At 39.8% G+C, this 19,433-nt stretch overlaps 1 protein-coding gene across 3 annotated transcripts; it reads left to right on the top strand.

Moving 5' to 3' along the window:
• On the top strand, positions 1-8,178 carry b3gnt5b (UDP-GlcNAc:betaGal beta-1,3-N-acetylglucosaminyltransferase 5b). Of its 3 annotated transcripts, none has more exons than XM_006786847.3 (3): positions 1-265; positions 4,530-4,636; positions 6,360-8,178. In XM_006786847.3, exon 3 carries the CDS (start codon positions 6,664-6,666, stop codon positions 7,825-7,827), a length of 1,164 nt encoding a protein of 387 aa, XP_006786910.1. In that variant the 5' UTR covers positions 1-265; positions 4,530-4,636; positions 6,360-6,663; the 3' UTR covers positions 7,828-8,178. The 3 variants fall into 3 exon arrangements, with proteins under 3 accessions (XP_006786910.1, XP_006786908.1, XP_006786909.1); XM_006786845.3 differs by having other exon boundaries at positions 4,461-4,636; XM_006786846.3 differs by lacking the exon at positions 1-265 and adding an exon at positions 2,508-2,608 and having other exon boundaries at positions 4,461-4,636.
• Positions 8,179-19,433: the final 11,255 nt, after the last annotated feature.

The following is a 19,433-nucleotide window of genomic DNA, read 5'->3' as shown; positions in this document are numbered from 1 at the left end:
CTATGGAATCATTATTACTGTTGTTATTATTGCTGGGTGATTTTTATGCCTGGTCGCTACAAGTGTCACTACTTTTCTTGTGGGGTGATGTGAGTCCTTTGGTTTATAAGATTAGATATTTTTTTAACAGACTGTGTGCTTCTATGCAAATTACCCCTCCCTCCGAGAGGGTGTTTGGTTGCTTCCAGCTACCGCGCGATCAATTAAACGGTGAGGATCGTGGAGTAGTCGGCGGCGGCTGAGGGAGTTCTGACCGTAGTATAAGGTACGAACAACCACTTACATTACACGAATTTAATGCTTTATTTCAGTTTCAAGATATCGAGAATTTCTTTGGTTAAATTAATTTTAGTGGTTAATTAATTACTCGCCATTAAGCTAGCTCATCGTCTTCTGTTGCTATTTGAAGATAAGTAGTTTTATATTTAAGAGCGCGCGCGCGCGCGAGCGAGAAAAGATAAAACTTTGGTTCCGTGTCAGTTATCTTTTCACAATAAAGAGGTTGCAAAGTATTTCCCATAGATTCATAAAAACACTTAGAGAGAAAACAGGAATGACAAAGTCAAGTGTTTCAGATGCTTTGAACCGTTTAGAGTGTCCGTTTGTAGCCGGTTTAAATCGGTGTTAATTATGAGTGTGACTCAGTCAAGCAGTGAAGCGATTTTGTTGCTTCCATCGTTTGTCGGAATTGTTTTCTTATATGTTTTGCAAAGCATCCTGCTTTCCCGTTGAGTGTTGAAGTGTGTTCCTATTTAGGAATTATCTTGCGATCATGGTTGGGCTTGTATCATCATTGTTTGGGGAAGGGAACAGAAATGCATGGCATTGCTTTGTTCAGTGTACAGTGTCACAGTGGCTGCATTTTAAGCCTCAGCATTGATAGCTGTTGCTTTCTCTTGGTTCTAGGTTGTAATAATGCTTTTAAATACTGTAACGTTTCCTATTTTCATATGAGGTCTATGGGGGCTGACGCTAGCTTCAAGTGGGACATAGAGGAACTGCAGAAACTTACATAAAATATACATATATCTATTGTTTGAGAGCCTCTCTTGTAGATTACTTTTCAGATATGAGTGCACTGTCTGTCTTGTCTCTGATAAAAGAGGGGAGGGGTTCACAGACTTAGACAGAAAAATATTGGTGATCATTTTGAGAATAAAGTCTAAATGTGCAGATTACAGTTGTTGTTTTAAGATAAACTGCCAAGTTCGTTATACCATCTACAAAACGGCTTGTTTAGATGTGTTGGCAAAACAAATTGATCTGCCATGTTGTGATAAAACAACATCCTGTTTAGTGCACAAGGGTGTAATCCACGACATTCTTATATCTGTCTGCCAGACTTTTCATTTTATACAAATACACTCTCCCACATTTTTTTTCTCCATCTGATCAGACGCAGCCTCCTGCACCATCTTTTCAGCATCCCTATACTTATCACCACAGAAATCATTTCCTTCCTTGTTACTAAAAGTGATTCTGAAGTGCGATTTCACAAGTACAGCAGCCGTGGCACTTTGTCTTGAAACAACAACCGTTACCTCCACATTTTGACTTCAAGACTATTTCAACAGTTTAAATGTAACGTCACAAAGTGTTTGAAGATTTCCTCCCGATCATCTGAATCGTTGTCAGTTTCAGCCCCTGAGGGACTCCTGCGTTTAGAGTAGACACTTGTCTGTTGATATTTTAAAATGAGATTGTTCATAAAACAAAACGAGACAAGAAACATTTTATTCGTCCCATATTTAGCAAATCCATTTGTCTGTCTTTTGTGCTGTTTTCAGTTAAATAAGAGTTGAGGGATTTGTAAATAATTAGCTTTCTGTTGCATTTTCCATTGTTCAAAAAGTGTTTTATTTATACATTAGTAATCGACTGAGTCTCTTTAAAAGTTAGTCATTATGTCTTAAAATGAGAAAAGCACAAATAGGAAGTTTAATACTTAAACCATATAACTGTAAAAATAATTTTTTGTTAAACAATAGTAGTAACTTAAAAATTTAAAAAGTAATAATTATTTTATATTTATGAAAAGAACTGAAGTTACTTAAAAGCTTTATGCAGAAAAAATGGCAAAAAAACATAAAAATAATAAAAATTACAGACCTAAGTGATTTTGAACAAACCCAGAGGGTTAACAGACTGATACTACGGCAGATAAAAGCACTTTTGGTTGCTCCCTTATTTCTACAGGGCTTACTACAGCTGTTGGATCTGCATGTTTGATTTGGCAAACATTTGCCGGATGGCTTTCCCAAAGCAACCTTTCCAGTAAATGTAGGCGTGGAACTAGAGTGCAAACTATGGCTGAAAATCCCTGGGAGGAAAGCTAACCTCTGAAAACAAGTAACCCGGAGATGATGCGTTGCTTTCCGGTATCCAGCAGACTGCACACGAGGTGTACAAAGTCTTGTTTGAGGGTCTCTGACAATGGTTTAAGCCAGTAGTACTGACATGAACAACTGTTGCTGAGGCTTTGTGGTGGGTTTCCAACAGCTGCAGAGCGGTCAGAGTAATATCCTTCACACAGGCACTGGGATGGCAGAAGGTATGGCCACCGCGCACCGCCACATGTCGGAGCATAGAGGTGCCGAAAACAAGCACCGTGAGTAAATGTTCAGTACTCCAGTGTTGTTGAAATGGGAGCTTTCTTTGTTTAGTGTTGTGAATATTAACTATTTAAGCTACTGCTGAGGGGAGGGGCTGTATGTCTGCCTGTCTGCAGCTATGCAGTATCAACTTGGTAGCTGGAGGCATCACAGAGGGTGCTCTTGGTGTCACTAGTGTTCCAGTTGAACATCTAATCCAGGGGTGTCAAACTTCAGGCCTCGAGGGCCGGTGTCCTGCAGGTTTTAGATCTCACCCTGGGTCAACACACCTCAATCAAATGATTAGTTCAGTACCAGCCTCTGGAGAACTTCAAGACATGTTAAGGAGGTCATTTAGCCATTTAAATCAACTGCGTTGGATCAAGGACACATCTAAAACCTGCAGGACACCGGCCCTCGAGGCCTGGAGCCCGACACCTGTGATCTAATCCAATTTAGGAATTTATTACTTTCAGTATCAGTCGGTTTTTAAGTGCTAGATGGCTCATTACCAAGGTGTTACACAAAAAAACATCTCGTGACAGGAAAAACCAATGAGCTTTTGCAACACTTTATTGTTGCTAAACATATTAATGTCACTGGTTACAGAAGAATTGATAAACCACTGAAGATTTCAGTGAGCGCTGTTGGGTCCATAATCCGTCAGTGGAAAGAACATCATTTTACCATAAACCGGTCTTGAGCAGGTGCTCTCTGCAGGATTCTAGACAGAGACGTGCATTACTTAAAGGGAAGCACCTGATCGTGGCCAGTTTCTGCTCCCGATTCAATGCAGGATGTTAACCAGGAACAAGTCATATGGAAAGAAACAACGAGAGGAGGGGGGCCAAAAATCATCATGTGAATAAATGAGTGGAGTGAAAAACTAGATTATTTGTTTTGGTGCCAAACCACCTAGTGTTAAATGTTAATAAAGTAAATTAATGATGCCTGTAACTGGTTTCATGGCTTTCCCATAATTTAAAACCGTCCCAGTGATCTGAGATCCTTTTGTGTGCCTGTTGATCAAATAAGCATGTGAGCATTACTGTGAGTGTGCGAGTGGGAAGCCAACCCCGAGCACAACTCTTTCCTCACACTTTCCCAATACAGTTAGTCATATGCTGTGCAGAACCTGATGCATCATAGTGTAGTCTTTCACTTCTGTAACCTCCTGACAAACATTTCTGTCTAATCAGGTCATTTTGTATATTTTTAGACATCCAACGCACCGGCTCTCAGGTGAAATTCAGGGCACGCCGCTTTAGGATTTCATATTTCCTGTTTTAATGGAGTGGAGGCGGCTACATTTCATTATAAAGCTAAATAAATAAAAAGGGTTGTGATACTGAGGCTTTGGTGTGAACACTGAATGGATAAAGTGTGGGCTTTTTATAGTGGGACCTGTCAGTGCGTTGATTAGGTTGCCTGTCACTGATTGCCTGCACATTTTGCATTGACTCTCTTTTGAAGGTAGTCCTTTCCTGGTGTTAGACAAAGGGACCAATGATGTGTCCGTTGGCTAGTACACAGGATGCAGTGTGTTTATAGTGCATTTATCTTCAGATACCGATTGGTTCCTACAGGTTCAGAAAATCCAAAGGTGTGTGTGCGTGACACGTGCAGAGAGTTTGCTTGTGAACTTGAAAGTATATTTGTCGGAGTAGGCTTACTCTTATTGTCCTTCCTGCACTTTACTACCAACCTACCGAAAACTGACTGCAGTGCAAAAAAAAGGGAGGGCGCAAGAGCAGAGATGGTTCATTCAGAAACAAGCAGAAGTCTGCACTGCACACACAGACCAAGAGAGGGAACAGAAAAACAGGAAAAAAAATTACTTCACACCTTCTCACTCGGTTCCTCCCACAGGTGGTTTGACTACTTCACAGAAGACTGATGCCAGCCTCTGTTGAGTCTTTTGCCTCTTGTCATCTGAAGGAGAGGTCAACGTCAGACAGCAGAGACGCACCGTGCAGTCAAGAAGGCAGTTCAGTATAGGAGAGGAGGCTGTCGCTGGATTCATACGGTGAAACTTTCTTTTGCCGGTAAGTGCTAGAATAATCATTCAGGTCACAGTTTGCCCCCCTCCCCATCTCCTTCTCATTTTGCTTCTGTGCTACAAGACTATTCATACAAGGGGATTAGATTAGGTAGAGAAACTGGCTTAAGGCTGCTGTCTGTTTACTGTATCCTGAATCCTGTAGCAGAATCATCCGTGTAGAGAAAAGTGCAGTTTCAACTAACACAGGAGTCCTGAAGATTATCTATCAGATATAACAGATTAACAGATAGTGTAACAGATTAACTGGTTCATTGTTTATGAGAAATGCAACATGTTCTTCTTTACTCTGTGCATGTAAAGGATATATTATACTTCTGTAAACGTTGCATATAGTTCCTCATTTCCACATGCATCTAAAAAGAGCTACAAGCTCTGACCTCTGCACATGCAGATAGCACTAAATGGAAATGATTTTTGCTTGTGGCACTGCCTTCACAGCTCGTGTTACAACATTGTCTTTGTTAGCTGTGCATTGTTGCACGTCATCCCCTCTCTAGGAAGGCGCAACTTCCTCCATAAACAGATATCTGAAACCTTTAGAATAAATACCCAATAATGTCTCTCCCAGTTATTAAGGCTGAAGCATGTTTTTAATTCTATTGTGATTCGGGTAAACAAACCCTGTAAATTCATGTTAACATGTCACGCACCATTAAGCACCCTCCCTTTGGCAGGCTTGTAATGAAGACATGAATGCATTCCTCTTATAAAATATCTGCGAAAAAAAATAATAATAAAAGGAGCGCATCACGCAGGCAGCAAAGTAATAAACTAGATGAAGTGTTAAGCGTTTCTGTGAAGCGTTTTTCATTATTGGGCAGAGAGAAACGAAAGCCATTCGGAGCCACTGACCCCATTAGGCACAGGCCACCCAGTGATGTTTAAAAAGCTCTCGGGGCGCACTGGGAGTCGCATGCCCTGCGTTCATTGCGACCCAACAGCAGCCCCACCCGGCACCCCCCCCCCCGGTTTTAGCCTAGGCCTTGACGGAAGCGAGTTACTCTCGTCCTGTATTGTGCTGCTGAGCTATTCTGACACCGTCCATTGTATCAGAGTGTTTTCCATGACTCTCAGCGATTTCACTGGGTCTGCACAGTAAACCCCTCCATTATGGACAAGCTTGTATTGCAACATTTGCTGCGTTGGCTTTTGCATTCTTTTCGCTCACACCATGACCCCCAGATTCCCCACCAACACCACCATCTCCCATCGACCACAAACAATGTGCTCTTCAGCTAATGGTGCGACTCTGGGACGTGTACATGTGGGGTTCACGGGGTGATGGCGGGCAAAAAGTATGTTTGCGAAATTTGAATTTGACACGAGAGATGCATCTGCCATGCTTTGCCGCCAAGAAGGACGGTATGCCTTTTGAATGTTTCCGTTTCCTCCTTTTGAAATGCACGGAAGCAGCCTTAATACAGTTTTGCATTTTCTGATTAGTTTTTATTTCATTTAAAATTTTAGTTTTGAGTTCAGTTTATTTTCAGTTAGTTTCCAGAGTGGACTTTTATTTTAGTTAACTAAAATGATTTTTCACATCTAGTTGTTGTTTTTAAATGTGGTTCTAGTTGCCTATAATCACCTTGCACAGATTTTTTCTAAATTAAACTATATTTAGTTTAATTTATATTTAATTTATATATAATATAAATTATTATTAATTTATATTTATTAAACTATAAATGCGCTCTTTCTCTTTGCAGAACCAAAAATTAAGTGGGCGAATAATGAGTCATCTGCTGCTGAGTGACTGAGTGCCTTTCTCCCCCCACCCCCCACCCCGATGGATCACACTTCCCAGCAGCCCCCACTGAGTCTCACCCCTGCCTCTGCCTCCTGCTGAATGTTGGAGAGCCTAGGATGGAATACCAAGCAAGTGATGCTCTGAGGCAATCAAACAACACTGTCGACCTCCATTACCTTACCCCCCCTGAACGCACCAACACCTGCTCCGCTGCCGCCTCCTCTCAGACAGGGACCGCAGCCACTAGTTGATCCCATTCCAGGATGTTTCTGAATTTCCGCCGTGTTCGAAAATGCCAGTTGGTGCAGGTGATGACCACCTGCCTTGTGCTCTCTGTGGTGATGGTCTGCTGGCAGCAGCTGGACAACGGCGTCGTCAGCCACGTCAAATCCTATTCCTATCGCTACCTGGTCAACCGGTTCACCTACATCAACAAGAGCCTCACCATCCCCCGAAAGCAAGCCAGAATGTTCAGCAACTTCCAGTACCTTATGGACCACCCCAATAAATGCGTCGGGAAAGATGTTCTCCTCCTCCTCTTTGTCAAAACGTCGCCAGAGAACATTGAAAGGCGAACGGCCATCAGGTCCACCTGGGGGAACGAGACCTACATCCAAAATACCCTGGGGGTGACGGTCAAGGTGGTGTTCGTTCTGGGAGCAGTTCAGACCAAGGAGACGGAGCCTCTGTGGAGCAAGAGGAGTGGCGTTGGTTTTCAGGATCAGCTCATCCAGGAGAATCGTCTCCACGGCGACTTGATCCAGCAAGACTTTTTAGACTCCTTCCACAACCTGACCCTGAAGCTGATCATGCAGTTCCACTGGATGCACAGCCGCTGCCCACACGCCCGCTTCCTCATGACCGCTGACGACGACATCTTCGTCCACATGCCCAACCTGGTGAGCTACCTGCAGGACGTGAGTAGCAGAGGTGTTAAAGACTTCTGGATTGGTCGAGTGCACAGAGGCGCGCCGCCCATCCGCAACAAGGAGAGCAAATACTACGTTTCCTATGAGATGTACCCCTGGGTGACCTACCCGGACTACACAGCTGGAGCTGCGTATGTTGTCTCCAGTGATGTCGCGGAGAAAATCTACCACGCCACGCTGACGCTGAACGCATCCATTTACATAGACGATGTGTTCATGGGCATCTGCGCCAACACCGTGGGTGTGTCACCACAGGAGCACACTTATTTCTCAGGAGAGGGCAAGGCGCCGTATCACCCATGTATCTACGCAAAGATGATGACATCACATGGACACATAGAAGACATTCACGCCGTTTGGAAGGCAGCAACGCACCCTCAGGTGAAGCAGCAGGTCTCCGGATTCTTAGGGGATCTGTACTGCACCGCTGTGAAAATGGCTCTGCTTTGTAAACCCTACTATTTCAACACCTACCCCTGCAAAGCAGCCTTTTCCTAGTATTACTCAACACTTTGTGCGTATCATCAGACTGTGAGTGCGAATGTGTCACACTGTAGATCATGAGCACATGAGGGTACTGCTGAGAATATTACCTCGGTCCTTTCAGTCGGACAGTCACGTTGAAGTGTTGTATTCGAGACCAGGCGATTTGTGTCACTGTGGGTGGGAGATCAGTGTGTTTAGAGTTCAAACAATAGATTCTCATTCACAGCACAGTGTTTCAAAAGGTCTTCAATGTTTACACATCGCCACAATTCAAACTCAGTAGTGGTGCAAATGACAAGACCACATTCTCATTGTCCTACTGTGAAACGTGAGGCTTAAATAAACGAGCCATGGTTATTAAAACTGACTGACTTATCTGTGAAAATGGAAGTGATTCATTTGGGTGATGACAATGATGTGTGAAATAGCTAATAGAACAGACCTGTGACGCTTCTTCTCTACTTTTGCGCTGGGAAAAAAAAGAGATTTGACTCACATTTGTAAAAATGTGTGTTATTTGTTTTTCGTTTGGGTTTTTTAAAATCGGAATAAAGACTGCACTCTGTTGCTGGTGAAGAACTTGAGAGTTTGTGTAAAAGGGAAACAAGATGTGAGGAAACCTCAAGCCAGCCCTTTGAAGTACTGAAAGGTTTGTTTCCCCTGCTTAGCATTTCTCCAAAGTGCTTGCGTGGGTTTTTCGCGCCATACTAAAGATACTCAAGTCAGGTGGTTCGTAAACCCTTTGTGTGCCCCCTGTTCAGTACATATCTGTGGGACTGAGGCATAGCGGCACATAGTAATTCATGTATTTCACTTCAACAGATACAACAGTGTCATACCATCACAAAGATTGGCAATCAAGCCAAACCTGGTGCAAGTTTTAAAGAGCTGTAGCAGTGACTCAGCATTGTCTGATACAATTTGACATATATGGGGAAAAAAACTTATTTGCTCGTTTAAAAACAAACAAACAACAACAACAAATTTCCCTGGATGTATAATGTGGATGTATAAATATGGCCAGCAAGTAAGAAACGAGTTACGAGTTAATGGAAAATCCTACCAGCAGCAGACTTTTGCACTTTGACTGCATATTTCAAAAAAGGTGATATGAATCTAAAGATGATGTTCGCTCATAAACATCTCCAGAGCATATTTTACTATCACTCTGCTGTCTGGTTTCTGCTTGTGTGAAAAACAAAGTGAAACTTCAAAACTTCAACTCTCACTCTTTATGTAAAATGTTTAATGAATTGAATTGAATGAATAAATTACAATTTTTTTAAAAAAACATTTTGTTTTTAGTTGAAGCGGTTTATTCGCGCCCACACCTACACCTGTTAATGGAGGCCATAATGTATCTGCGGGCGGTGGTTTACTTTAACTGCCATCAGTTAGGGTGGGAAGCAGTCAACCACAATGCAGAACGTTGCATTCAGACTGAACAACGCAGCAAGTGTGCTGTCGAAACCTTGTGGTTTTTCCTGTGTTAAAATAAAAAGGTTCCCGAAACAGGCGTCCGTCTGACGCCACAGTCAGATCGACGGCACTGAGGCCAAAATATTTTTAACCTTTCATTTAATGAAAGCAGGGATTCTGTTTTAATCAGTAAGAGATGCATACGCCTCCATTAATATACTCTTTGCCTTAAAGTTTTTAGCTAGAAAAAAACCAAAGGAACTACTACACACATCAGACTGGAAGGCTCACTTGCTCCATGCTCCCCTCTTGGTTAAAATTGCTAAATTGTTTCCATTTCTTCTTTCCTGCAGCTGTATTTTGAATAAAAAAAATATTTAAAAATGTTCCCTTTGAATATTGAATTGAAGTTTTATTTTGTTTAAACTTTTAAACTCTCTGGATTTGACTTGATATTACGCAGTCAGCACAGGTGATGAAAATGCCACCCTGTGCTCCCTTTGCTTGGCCTCACTGGAAACTGTCTGCATACATATTTATTGCACCTCGTTCCTGAAATCCGACGTCGCCTGGATTAACTGTTCTAGAAACAGATGCTCCGTTTCCAAGGCAACTTGGGCAGGATTTAGGAGCGTCCAGAAAACGGTCCCAGCTGTCTGCATCTGTTTGGCAGTAATTGAGTTTAGGGGGGAAAAAAAGACTTCTGTGTCCATTTGAAGCTGTAAATATGAAGTTGTGTTCAAATGCAAATTAGAAAAGTGGGATATGTCACATAAAGTGTGGAGCTGTTTACTTTGACTGTAAGCAGAAGCCGGTTGTTTGTTTTCGGCTTCACTCAAGTCATCATTTCTGGGAATTGTCCCGCGAGGAGTTAAGTGTTGACTTTAGTCGTCAGAAGCTATTGTCAGGTCCCAAGAGGCAAATTTGGAAAATAATTGTGTTGACAGAGGAGAGTTCTTAAAAATAGGCACCGACTGTGCTGATTAGCGCACCTGAGCAACCCTGAGGGGGCGATAGGGAGTTAAATACGGCTAATTAAAAAAATACTATAAATATGTGCAGCCTGTTCAGAAACTGCTCACACAAAGCAGGTCATGCAAACACAATCAGGAAACCGACAACAGGATAATGAGTTCAAGATTCAAGAGCTGGGGAGTCTAAAGTCTGCGTAGTCCTCTTGTGTCCAGATCTTTGATTGTTCACTCCGTCGGGTTACCCGACTTGTCTGGGGTGAAACGGTGTTTTCTAAATTAAAAACAAGATGTTGTGGACAACAAGCACGATGAAGAGATTTGCTTCCTTCTGCTTCACTCTTAAAACTCTCACAAAACCACCGGCTGGCATGACGTGGACACTGATCAGTGATTTGATCAGAAATGCTGTTTTATTTTTCTGCCTTTTATAATGGCTTGCTTGGAAATAAAGAGTTAATGCGAGGGTCAATCAGTCGATATGAAGTGCTTTTTCACCTGATGACCGAACTTTTGAACATTTGAGCATCCAGCAACAGCACAGAGACATTTATCATTGTCTGAACTTACCAGCAAGGCTGCGTCACACAAGCTGCTAAGAAACATTAAAGTTTCCATATGTAAGGCGAATGGACTGGCTGTTACATAGCAATTTTCTACTCGAGCACTCAAAGCACCTTTATACACATACCTCATGCACACAAGCACTTTTGTTGCATCCTTTTTCTACTTAAGTGCTTTCTATTTAACGTTCACTCTCCGATGGACTCTTTCATGTGTTCATTGGAGAGTGAATGAGAGTAACTAGGGGTTCTTTGGTATGCAGACTGGAGCAGCCAGGAATCAAACCTCGGATCTTCCCATTAGTAGATGACCTCACAGCCGCCGCCTCTAAATGTTTTGGAGAGTACAAATTTCAGTCTTCGTAATTCCCTCTGCGCACACAAACAGCACACTTAAAATGAAGTTGCCTGCAGCAGTTTGGCCATAAATCGTTCTGCGTTCAGCAAATGACAAATGTGCTCAAACAGGTGGAGATCAGTAGATTGACCTTGGTTAGAGGTGTGGGTATCAAAATGTGTCAAGTCTCTCGCTTGGCTTGGTGACATTTTGCACGTCATACAACTCTTCGTCTGCATAACATTTACGCAAATTCACAGGTGTGAAGAAACAAAGTACCACATTTAAGCTGTATTTTTAGGTATCTTTATGTGAATATTTATTTCTTTTTTCTTTTTTTCTTTATTAAAGAAAAAAATAAAGAAAAAAAATAAAGAAAGAATATTTATTTTTCTGACCTTTTACTTTCGCTCACTACATGTTTACATAAATGACCCAACTTTCTACTCTTTACATTTTTAAATCAAGCTCATTATTTTAGGCTCAAAAGTATATTTATAACGTTTATACTCGGGGGTATAAACGTTATAAATTCTACTTTTACTTTTACTTTTTACTGCACAAACTGTCTGTGTGCAGTTTGTGTGTTTGCAGTGTGTCGCAAGCTAAAGGTCCAGCTGCTGTATTTCACAGGGGGACAAAAGAGTGTGAGATACCTTGACTCAGAGATGGAGAAAGAGAAGTTAGATTTCTCAGTGGTATTTGATGAACTGCAGATTTAAAGAGTGCATGTAATGTAATCATTTTTAATGAATGAATTTAATGAATTTGCATTTAAGCTCATGATGCTTTGATTCAGAAAGATTCGAGCTGAGCACATTCATTGGAACTGACATTTGTATTCTCACGTGCTTATATTGTATTATTAGTATTGTTATTATTTTTTATTATAACATGTTTACAAATTGTTGGTTTATACCAAAAACAGTTGGTTTGAAAAAGAAAACAACAGGTTGTAGTGCAGGAGACAGAAATTTAGATAAATGGTCTCCACAGTGTGAGCTCAGCCTTCTCTGTACTCTTTTCTTCAATTCATAGTTTACAGGTTGATCACAGAGTGTTATTCCAGAAGTTGAGGCTTCTAAGGGTTTTTTTGTGTCTGATGTGCTGTTCGTGTTTTGGGAGTAAAGAAGTAATGAAATTTCTTACTTGTAAATTTAAAATAAAATATTATAATATATAGAGAAAATTACTTTCACTTTAGTCTTTGTCAGTCTGGTCCCATTTGATCGGCCTTAATGGGCCCATTTATTAAAACTGGTATAACCTCAATGTCCACGTGGCAGTGAGACAACTGTCTTTACAAAGTGTACTCTCTGGTTTTGTATTTCTTGGGTTTTCCTAACCTGTGTCTGCAGCTAACACGTTGCTTTGATCGCTCCTGTGGTTCCTGCTGTCTCTCCGTTTGACTTTTTTTTTTGCTGTTTTGTGGTCTCTATATGGTCTATTTCACTTGCATTATGAGCTCCACATGCAGTGGGTTTGCGTGCAAATGGCAGACTAACAATCAACTCCAGCCTCTTCCTGTTTAACTGACTAGCTTACACTTACCGGCACACAAAACACGAGTACTGTTTCTAATGTCGGCTTGGATGGGCGGTCTGCAGCCCGTCTACAGAGTCTCCCACTGTCCACCGTCTTAACATGATCAGAGAGTCCAGAGATGTTTAACTGTCAAGCAACAAATGAAGTACACGCACACGTATGTCGAAGAACCCACGCTGTCACAGACCGCAGTACCGTGCAGAAGTCTCAAACAAACACTCATTTCTTTACATTTTCCTACAAAAACAGTGAAAAAGGTCCATCAATTTATTGATCCGTATGGAAACATAACAAAGCCCTCTTTTCCACTTCTTCCATGTACAAGTTGGCCACAATGGGTAAAACAGGGGAACCCATGGCACACCCGTGTTTCTGCCTGTAGTACTGACTCTTGTATGTGAAGTAGGTGGAATTAAGACACAGTTACAAAAGCAAACACACGTGGTGGGTGCTGAGAGTGGTCCTGTTGAGGTTGGGGTCATCCTGTAATCTCTTACGAACTACCTCCACTGCTTCAGTGACTGGAATACAAGTGAAGAGAGATGTAACATCTCTCACCTTCTCAACAAAATCCAGGGTGTTCTGGATGTGGTGTTCAGAGCTGCCCACCAGCGGGTTGAGGATCGAAGCCAGAAACTTAGAGATGTTTTAGTTGATCAAGTTGATCATACAGACAATCGGTCTTAAAGGCGCACCCTGTTTATGTATCTTCGGTAAACCATACAGACTTGGCGTAGCTTCCCCTGGGTATAGCCTGTGGTATGAGGTCCGGTCAGTAGCATTTCCTCAAGCCAGTAGAACACGAGTTCCTGGGTCTTGTTTCAGGGGCTCATAAGTATTTTTGTTGCTGAGAGTGACAAAATTTTCTCACAATCGTCTCTATGGTTTAGACGAGGGTAAGTGACTTCCCTTCCTCTGTGCTGATGTTGGATGCTGAGGGCTTTGCATCGCTGAGACATGTCGAAACTTTTGTCCACAGTTTCTTCTTCCACGTCTGTAATGTTATTTTTTTCAAACTGCTGTTTCTGTGGCTGTAATCAGTTCTGCTAGTGGGACTTTTCTCTACATCACAGCAAAGTTCAATTCTTCACAGATTTGCTGTTTTCTGAGTTCAGAATTCTATAAATTGTGACAATACGCCCAACACCGCTTCCCCAGACAGCCCCAAACCGTGACAGAGCCTCCACCGTGTTTGTAGACACTCACTGTTGTGCCTCTCTCCTGGTCTCATCCATACATACTGACAATGATTTGAGCCAAAAATTTCAAATTTGGATTCAAATCCATGAGAACTTCAGTCCAGTTCTTGTGTAGTTTGGCATATCTCAGCCTTTTCTCCCTGTTTGCCTTCTGTAAGCTGGTTGACAGTCACTCTGAGACCATTTCTGATGATGGGAATAATCATCAGCTGAAGGGTCAGATGCATCTCTCACGTTCTGTGCCACGCCTTTGCCGAATTTGTTCACTTGTCCCATTTCCACAGGATGCTGAGACACGCCTTCTTTTCAACTAAAGGTTTTTGGAAATCATCTTGTTGGTGCAAACATTTCGCGTCTGTCAGACTGTGTTATCTTTGACATTTTGTTCTACATTCAAATAAAGAAATGGAAACAAATGTGTTTCTGTGACAGGCTGCTAGTGCCTAAAGATACAATGACAAATTGCTCCTATGCTTGTTTTTGCTGTTATGTGTTGCTTCTGTACTCCTTATGTGTGCTGACGTTATCCCTCCTGTCTCCAGTGACACCAACACATTTGATGCCAGAGTAGATTATTACTGACGTGTTTTCCTCCATACAGACTTCTTTTGTTAACAAAGAGAGAGAATCTCTCATATTTGCATCTCTAATGTTCTTGTATAAATTTATAAATAAAAGGACTACAGTGGAACGCTATGGAAATAAGCTTTTATAAGTGGACTTTCTATCAGGATGTTTCCTGGTGACCTAAGAGCACCGGGATGTTTCCTGGTGACCTAATTTGAATGAGTTGATCTCTCATTATTTTATATGGGGCGTGATTATGTCAGCTTTCATATAAACTGTCTGCTCGTAAGCTGACTGAAGTACAAACTTTCATTGCAAAAGAAATAAGTAAAAGCTTTAATTGAAGGGGTTTAACAATCATATTGCATTAACTGTTTAGGGTAGGGGTAGGGAACTCCAGGCCTCGAGAGCCGGTGTCCTGCAGATTTTAGATGTGTCCTTGATCCAACACAGCTGATTTAAATGGCTAAATTAGCTCCCCAACATGTCTTGAAGTTCTCCAGAGGCCTGGTAATGAACTAATCATTTGATTCAGGTGTGGTGACCCAGGGTGAGATCTAAAACCTGCAGGATCTCGTGGACTAACGTTCCCTACCCCGGCAACAGAGCATGATTTCAGTTCCTGAAGTCTAAACTAAAGGCAGAGAAACCCAGTGGCTGCAGTGATGGCCTGAGAGAACATCTCAAGGGAGGAAACACGACATTTGGTGATGTCCATGGGTTCTAGACTTCAGGCAGTCATTGACTGCAAAATAAAAGTTCCTAAAAGCAATCCTAATACTTATGTTAGTTTGTTTAATAAAGACACTATCTAAAAATATTTGTAATTCCTAAAAAGTTAGTGCAATACTTTTGTTAAACCCCTTCAATTAAAGCGTAGTTTGCACTTCAACCACGTCTTGATTGTTTGGTCCAATAATCACTGTGGTGGTGTACCAAGGCAAAATGGGGAGAGAATAAAAGAGTAATTTCCCCAAAGACCTATCAGCCTAATGCTATATGCAAAACTGACACATCCATGGCTTGGTGGGAGTAGGACAAACAACATGAAGTAATGAAGACAAAGACGCTGTCGCAGCTCGTGTACATCTCTGTCCTCTGCTGCCTTAACTGAATTTTAAACCACAGTCCTTTTTTCCATGTCAGGTCACAGGTCTTATGAACAGTGCCACTTAGTGTTTATTTATAATAGTGCAGCATTGACTTATCTTACATGTTAGAGTGTGGACAAATATAAACACTTAAAAACTAAAAAACAACACAAGTTGTTACATATCTACTAATGTCATACAGTGGAAAATAAGATCGCTTTCTCATTCAGCATTAAAAAAGACCAGATTCTGACCTAGATTTAAATGGAATAGTTTCCCTGTATTTGGAGTTCATTTCAACACTTTTAGGTTCTCAAAGTGTGATACGCGTACCACTGGTGGTACATGGGCTCCCTCTAGTGGTACATAGGAACGCTCCAAACATTTTTTTAAAGATTAAATAATAAACCATGTTAACATGTTCTGATCACTTGTTACATCCTGTGTATGACAGTTCAAATAAATAACATTCACATAATAAAATTGTCTTGTGTAAACAGGCGTATACTACTGTACTTTAATGCCGGTTATAAGGGTGGTACTTTAAGAGCCATATATTTTATGTGGTACTTATTGTGAAAAGTTTGAGAACCACTGATCTAGAGCATAGGTCTCAAACTCCAGTGTCATGAAACTTTTCCATGTGTCCCTGCTGCAACACACCTGAATAAAATTAGGTCATTAGCAAGACACTAGAACTTGACTGCATTCTGAGGTAGCAATCCAGCCACTTCAATTATGTTACAACAGCTCATGAGTGAATGACAATGGTGCAATAAAAGTACTTTTTCGAAGTACAATTCTCCAAACACTTACATTTAAAATTACTCAAGGAGGGTTAGGGGTTGCCACCTCAGAATGCAGTCTAGTTCTATAGTCTTGCTAATGACCTACTATTGTTAATTGAATTTGAAATGTTTATTTCAGTCAACAACAACAGATTATAATTTTACATAAAAGTACTCAAACAGTAACCGAAAAAGGAATAGGCTGAAGCTTTATGGCTTATACTTATCCTATCCCTTACCCCCATAGAAATAATCAAATCCTTAACCAAGAAAATAAATAACATTGATAAATAAGTTGTATAACAGTTTGAAAAGAAATCAATGATAAATCAAGAAATTAAGAAATTAAATCAACACAAACCTTTTTTAACAAACCAAATTTCTATAACCTTGTATAATACTAATTTTTAAAATCTTCCTGAAGAATGACAAAGAAAAACACATCTTCAGTTCATCATTAAGTCCATTCCATAATTTCACTCCCAAAACTGACACACATCTATACTTAACATTGGTTCTCACTTTAGGCATTTCAAACTTATAAGACCCCCTCAAATCATATTTTCCATCTCTTAGTTGAAACATACTTAAAATACAAATTGGAACATTCTTATTCATCACTCGATATATCATTTCTAAAGTTTTAGAATATATAATGTCCATGAATTTTAACATAGATGATCCTACAAAAAACTGGTTGGTTGACTCCCTATATCCAACTTTATTTATTATTCTAATAGCTCTTTTTTGCAATTTAAATATTGAATCCAAATATGTTTTGTATGTGTTCCCCCAAATTTCTGCACAGTAGGTCATATAAGGCAAACAAAGGGAAGTATACAATAAATAAAGGCAGTTTTTATTCAAAAAATGTCTTGTTTTATAAAGAATAGAAATAGACTTGGATAATTTCCGTTTCACATGTTCTATGTGGGGCTTCCAACAAAGTTTATCATCAATAATTACTCCTAAAAATTTTGTCTCATATACTCTTTCAATTTCCACATTATTTAAATTCAATTTTACTTTAATATTACTTTTACTACCTCCAAATAACATAAATTTTGTTTTACTTTCATTCAATGATAGTTTATTAAATACAAACCATCTATTTAACTTCATGAGTTCTGTTTCCACTGTTTTCAGTAATTTCTTTATGTCTTTTCCAGAGCAAAATAAGTTTGTATCATCAGCAAACATCACATATTTTAAAGTATCACTGGCTGTACAAATATCATTTATATAAAGTAAAAATAATTTAGGTCCCAAAACAGATCCTTGCGGAACTCCACAAGTTACTTTTCTAAGTTTAGATTTCATGTTATTAATACTCACATATTGGAACCTATTATTCAAGTAACTATTTAACCAAAATTGTACAACACCTCTTAAACCATACCTTTCACACTTCTGTAAAAGTAAAGAATGATCTATCGTATCAAAGGCTTTACGTAAATCAATAAACACACCTATTCCAAACTGTTTTTCATCCACAGCTGTTGTAATATTTTCAATAAATTCCATCACAGCTAGAGATGTTGAGCGATTTCTTCTAAACCCATACTGATGATCATTCAATAAATCATATTTATCAATAAAAGAATCTAGTTTGTTTGCAAATAGTTTTTCAAGAATCTTTGAAAACTGAGGCAGTAAAGATACCGGTCTATAGTTTGACACAATCTGTTTATCACCAGTTTTATATAGTGGGATCACTTTGGCTATTTTCATTTTATCTGGAAAAATTCCAGTTTGAAATGATTTGTTACAAATATATGTTAACGGTTGAAGGACACTATGAAGAACTTCTTTAATTAGCGACATGTCAAGGTCGTCACAATCCATGGATTTTTTACTCTTGAATTTACTCACCACTTCTACAATGTCACTCTCACAGACTCCACCAAGAAACATTGAGCTACATTTAGAAGAAGTAGAATCTACTTCATCATTTTCTCCTGGTACAGAAATCTCTTTTGCCAAGTTGGGACCTACATTAACAAAGTAATCATTAAATTCATTAACAATGCTCTCAGTATTCTCAACCACTACATTACCTCTTGTTACAATACGTGTTGGAGAACATATATTATGTTGATTTTTTATTATCCTATTTAATACACTCCAGGTAGCCTTAATATTACTTTTATGTTTTTGAAGCAGCTGTTCATAATATCTTTTCTTTTCATATCGCATAATAGATGTTAATTTATTTCGATATTTCTTATATTTGTCTTCATTTTCCTTTGTTCTATTTGTCAAAAAAATCCTGTATAACCTATTTTTCTTTTTACAGGCTCTTTCCAGGCCTTGTGTAAACCATGGTTTTTTCTTTTTATAATTTCCAGAAAACTTTTTAATTGGACAATGGCTGTCATAGATTGACAAAAATATATCCAAAAATGCATTGTATGCATCATTAGTGTCTTCCACATAAACTTTTTGCCAGTCATAATTTTCTAAGTCTGTTTTAAAAGCTGCAATTTGTTCTGGTGTTTTTATTCTACCACTGTAATCAATTTTCTTTTCCTCTTGAAAATGAAGTTGATTGTTCATTTCAAACACTGAAAAGACAGGCAAGTGATCACTTACATCTGTGACTAACAGTCCACTATGTATCTTGCTGTCTATCTTATTGACAAAAATATTGTCGATCAAAGTGGCACTATCCATCGTTATTCTGCTCGGCTTTAGAATCAACGGATGGAATCCAAAACTAAACATTGTATCAATAAATTCTGAAGTCTTATTATGGTCGTTTACCTTCAATAGATCAATGTTAAAATCACCACAGAAAAATCTGTTTCAGCTTAGCTGTTAATCAGCTGTTTCAGCACGCTGGACCTCAAGGACTGGAGTTTGACACCCCTGATCTAGTCTCACAGATTTCAATTTGTTCACTAATTTTAAGTTTAAAATACTAGAGTACTGTGCTGCCAACGTTGAGCTCATCTTGCTGCAGGGATACCACTAGGTGGAATTGTTACATAAGCTCTACTGCAAGCACTCACACCACTATGCATCTCTTCATGTCTATGAATGTCAGTTGCAGCAGTTAAACCAGTGTTCTAAAAATCCTGTTATTAAAAAAACAAAACAAAAACAACAGTATAGAGCCAGACACCAAAACAAGTTAAC

The sequence above is a fragment of the Neolamprologus brichardi genome, chromosome 18 (assembly GCF_056152115.1).
Source record: "Neolamprologus brichardi isolate AB-2024 chromosome 18, ASM5615211v1, whole genome shotgun sequence".
Classification (NCBI taxonomy): Eukaryota; Metazoa; Chordata; class Actinopteri; order Cichliformes; family Cichlidae; genus Neolamprologus; species Neolamprologus brichardi.
This window is presented reverse-complemented; position numbering and strand designations above follow the sequence as displayed.